At 49.1% G+C, this 3,685-nt stretch overlaps 1 protein-coding gene across 1 annotated transcript; it reads left to right on the top strand.

The window, feature by feature from the left end:
* Window positions 1-382: 382 nt before the first annotated feature.
* On the top strand, window positions 383-2,626 carry LOC128707272 (sphingomyelin phosphodiesterase-like). Its single transcript, XM_053802224.1, has 3 exons — window positions 383-692; window positions 763-2,195; window positions 2,264-2,626. The coding sequence occupies exons 1-3, from the start codon at window positions 494-496 to the stop codon at window positions 2,624-2,626; spliced, it is 1,995 nt and encodes a 664-aa protein (XP_053658199.1). The 5' UTR covers window positions 383-493.
* The last annotated feature ends 1,059 nt before the right edge of the window (window positions 2,627-3,685 follow it).

The following is a 3,685-nucleotide window of genomic DNA, read 5'->3' as shown; positions in this document are numbered from 1 at the left end:
ACTTGACGCTCTTCGACCCTGATGCTCGACCGTGATAGAGTATTGCGTCGATCTATCAGTGAATGTACATCGTGGCTCGTACAACACCTTACCGATGACACTTGAAAATGAAAGTTCGCCGATACGAGCGGACTCTGTCGACGCTTCCAGCTGAGTTGCTAAACATAGGCCCCCGTGTGACACGACACCTCGCGGAGGGGTGGTTGCGGACGGAAAACAGGGTGCGTCTGTTTCGGGCGCTAATGGCCTAACGGTATTGACGCGGACAGGTAGCGATCCCGCGCACACACAACACAATCGTACGTTGCTCGTTGATAACGGTAGGATAATGGACGAGGCGCGTAGTGGAGGGGGTGACCCCGGGAAGAAAGCGACGAACAGCGAGGGCAAAAAAAGGTAAAGAAAGGAAAGAAAAAAACAACAACAGTTCCCAAAATACGATACATTCCAGAACAGGTTTGATATAAAAACGGGTGCGAGCTACAGTGGACGCATGAGAGAATTGCTCAGGTCAGTAGGTGTTGCTGGTCATCGGGAGCAGTCACGGGAGCTCACTCTAATCGGCAGAATGGGACGCGTAACGATCGTTTCCTCGTTGGTGATAGTGGCGGCGGTGATCGGGTCGATTGCCAGCTACCAGGTGAAACCGGCCAACTACGCCAAACTGGTTGAGCAGCAGAGGAAGTTTGACGGTGAGTTTGACGCACGCTTCGGTTATTTTTTTCGCTGAGATCGCATCACAGCTTTCCGTTCGGTTGACAGAGGCATTCGAGAAAGAGTTCTACGTGGAGCACACCAAGTATGTTGAGACGGGGGAGCGATCGGAGCGGCTCGTGGAGATGTTTGAGTACATGCGCCAGCAGCCGGACATGTTCCGGATGGAGATGGATGACCATCCGCTACCGTACCTGACCGTGGAGTGTACGGCGTGTCGGGCGTTGATGACGACCTATCTCACCTACCGTCGCGTGCTCGGCTGGGATCGTGACCGCATTGCGGAGCAGGCGGCTTCGACGTGTCAAACGCTGAACATTCTCACCGCAGCCAACTGTCTGAAGATTGTGAACAAGAACATCGACATCTTGCTGTACATCATCGATAACCGTCCGTCGCTGACGGCACAGACTATGTGCGGTATTATCTTCCAGTCGGGTACTTGCGTATTGGAGGATCCGACCTTTTTGAACTGGTCCATCAATGTACCGGCTGGCGGGCGTCCAATTACCGCTTCGAAGACCACTCCGAACCGCGGCGCCAGCGACTTCAAGATCATCCACATCACGGACGTGCACTACGATCCGCACTATCGCACTGGGTATAATGCTGTGTGTGGTGAGCCGTGCTGCTGCCGCGAGGGCCAAGGTATTCCTGCCAACCCAGCGGACGGTGCCGGTGAGTGGGGTGACTACCGGGATTGTGATTCTCCGTGGAAGGCAGTAGAAGACGCAGTACGTGCCGCTGCTCGCCAGCATCCAGATGCGTCGTACGTGTACTACACCGGTGACATTATCGATCATGGTGTCTGGGAAACGACCGTGGCGGGCAATATTGTCTCGATGACGCGCACTTACCAACTGTTCCGCGATGTGTTCGGCACGAAGCCCGTGTATTGTGTGCTCGGCAACCACGAGAACAACCCCACGAACGTATTCGCTCCCAGCTACATCGATCGGACCGACTTTTCGGCCAGCTGGTTGTACGATTTCTCGGCCGACCAGTGGGCCTCCTGGCTGCCGGCCGCCACGCAGCAAACTATCCGGCAGGGTGGTTTCTACACGGCGCTGGTCCGACCCGGGTTCCGTATTATCGGCATGAACAACAACGACGCGTACACGTTCAACTGGTGGATTCTGTACGATCCGGCGTACCTTCAGGCACAGCTCCAGTGGCTGCACGATACGCTCCTGCAGGCCGAAGCCGCCGGCGAGAAGGTACACATCCTGGCGCACATTCCCATCGGTGCTGGAACCAGCTATCGCACCTGGGCTCGCCAGTATCGTCGCATTCTGGATCGCTTCTGGGACGTGATCGAGGGCCACTTCCACGGCCATACGCACGCCGACGAGTTCAATCTGTTCTACTCGCTGTCCAACCCCCAGGCCGCCATCAATGTCGGGTTCAACGCTGGTGGTACCGTACCGTTTAGTAACTACAACCCCAACTACGCGGTGTACTACGTCAACCCGCAAACCTACGTAAGTGTTTCAGCTTTAATCTTCACCGAAGACTTTCGTTACATGGGAAATCGCTTTCGTCTTTGCAGCAAGTGACGGACTATGAATCGTGGTACTTCAACCTGACCGAAGCCAACCAGAACCCGAACCGCGCCCCGATCTGGACGCAGCTGTACTCGTTCAACCGCGACTTCCAGCTGTCGAACGTGAGTCCGGCATCGCTCGATGGGCTGGTCCGTCGGTTTGCGTCCAACCCGACCGAGCTGCGCCACTACTGGGAGATGAAGGTGAAGCGTGGTGATCCGTTCCTGGCCGCTGGATGTGACGGCGACTGTCTGCTGAACCATCTGTGCCAGATCGTCACCAACGAGGCGAACGATGACAGCAAGTGTAACGCGCTGGCCGCCATCTTCCGCAATCTGGACGACGAGCTGTTTAATGAGGAAAAATAATTGATTTTGATTATTGGTGCAATGTTTCCCTTAAAGTGGAAGTGGATTAATCTTACCCAGAAATATAAAGACTGCATTTGCTATTTGTTACGTGGTACGTGGTTTCAATTGATGCGTAGAGATGGAAGGTAACGAAATGAAATCGTTACTTAAAGTTCAGTTAGTAAAACATTTGAAGTGTTAGGCTACTCGTCTTAACTATTAAAGCAGTCAGTCAAGATATCTGTTCCAAATAGCTCTCAGTTTATTGGTCATCTTTATTACGGCCTGTTTTCAGTTAACAGAGTCCAATTAAACGTTAAACGTTCATTAAGTCTAGTTATGGATAAATGTTGGTTATATGATGTGTTTAGTTGTACTGCACTGTCCCAATGTTCTGATGATGATGATGCCAATAATATTTTTGAAAAAAGGAAAAGAATGAGTCGACAAGGATTTGAGACACGCGCGCGAAATAGCAGGACATTATAGAGTTCAACTAACGTAGAAATTTATATAGCCTAAAGAAGCCTACAGTGGTCAACTTTGTTGTAGGTTAGCTCTGGTATGGTTATGGTTCTGAAATAATAGACAACTCTTTAATTTTCTTTTAAGTATTTTTAATTGTTTCTCAATATCATTTGACATAAATTTGTTCCTTTAAAGCCTTTGTTGGGGTAAGAGGAGGGACTCATCATCTTCATCATACAACGGGCTGCCTCAAACAAGCCGCTCATATTTTTCTTATTTGCTTTTCTTACATGTCTCAAGTCTTATCTCTAATCATCTGTGACTTAAATACATATACAAAACCGATCATAAATGACTTATTGTTATAGAACTTTAAATATTTGGAACGACATTCATTATTCAAATCTTTGACATTACTATTTGCATATCTCCGTAGGTGTTGTATAAGATCAGAACTAAAAAAAAAAAATTTGTATGAAAAGAGCTATTTCACGACATTTTATTTATTTAGTTTTAATGGAAAACGTGAACCTATGATAATATAATTTGCCCCAGAACATGTTAGACGGAAGAAATATTTAGCATTTTTAATTGGGCATTGAATGTTTA

The sequence above is a fragment of the Anopheles marshallii genome, chromosome 2, assembly GCF_943734725.1.
Source record: "Anopheles marshallii chromosome 2, idAnoMarsDA_429_01, whole genome shotgun sequence".
Taxonomy (NCBI): Eukaryota; Metazoa; Arthropoda; class Insecta; order Diptera; family Culicidae; genus Anopheles; species Anopheles marshallii.
Note: the sequence above shows the minus strand (reverse complement) of the source record. Positions and strands in the feature narration are given on the sequence as shown.

Bases quoted from the DNA above. Each gene is read 5' to 3' on its own strand.
- LOC128707272 (XM_053802224.1), top strand. From the start codon at position 494: ATGAGAGAATTGCTCAGGTCAGTAGGTGTTGCTGGTCATCGGGAGCAG. The intron at 693-762 runs GTGAGTTTGACG...TTCGGTTGACAG, and splicing joins GCAGCAGAGGAAGTTTGACG to AGGCATTCGAGAAAGAGTTC. The intron at 2,196-2,263 runs GTAAGTGTTTCA...TCGTCTTTGCAG, and splicing joins ACGTCAACCCGCAAACCTAC to CAAGTGACGGACTATGAATC.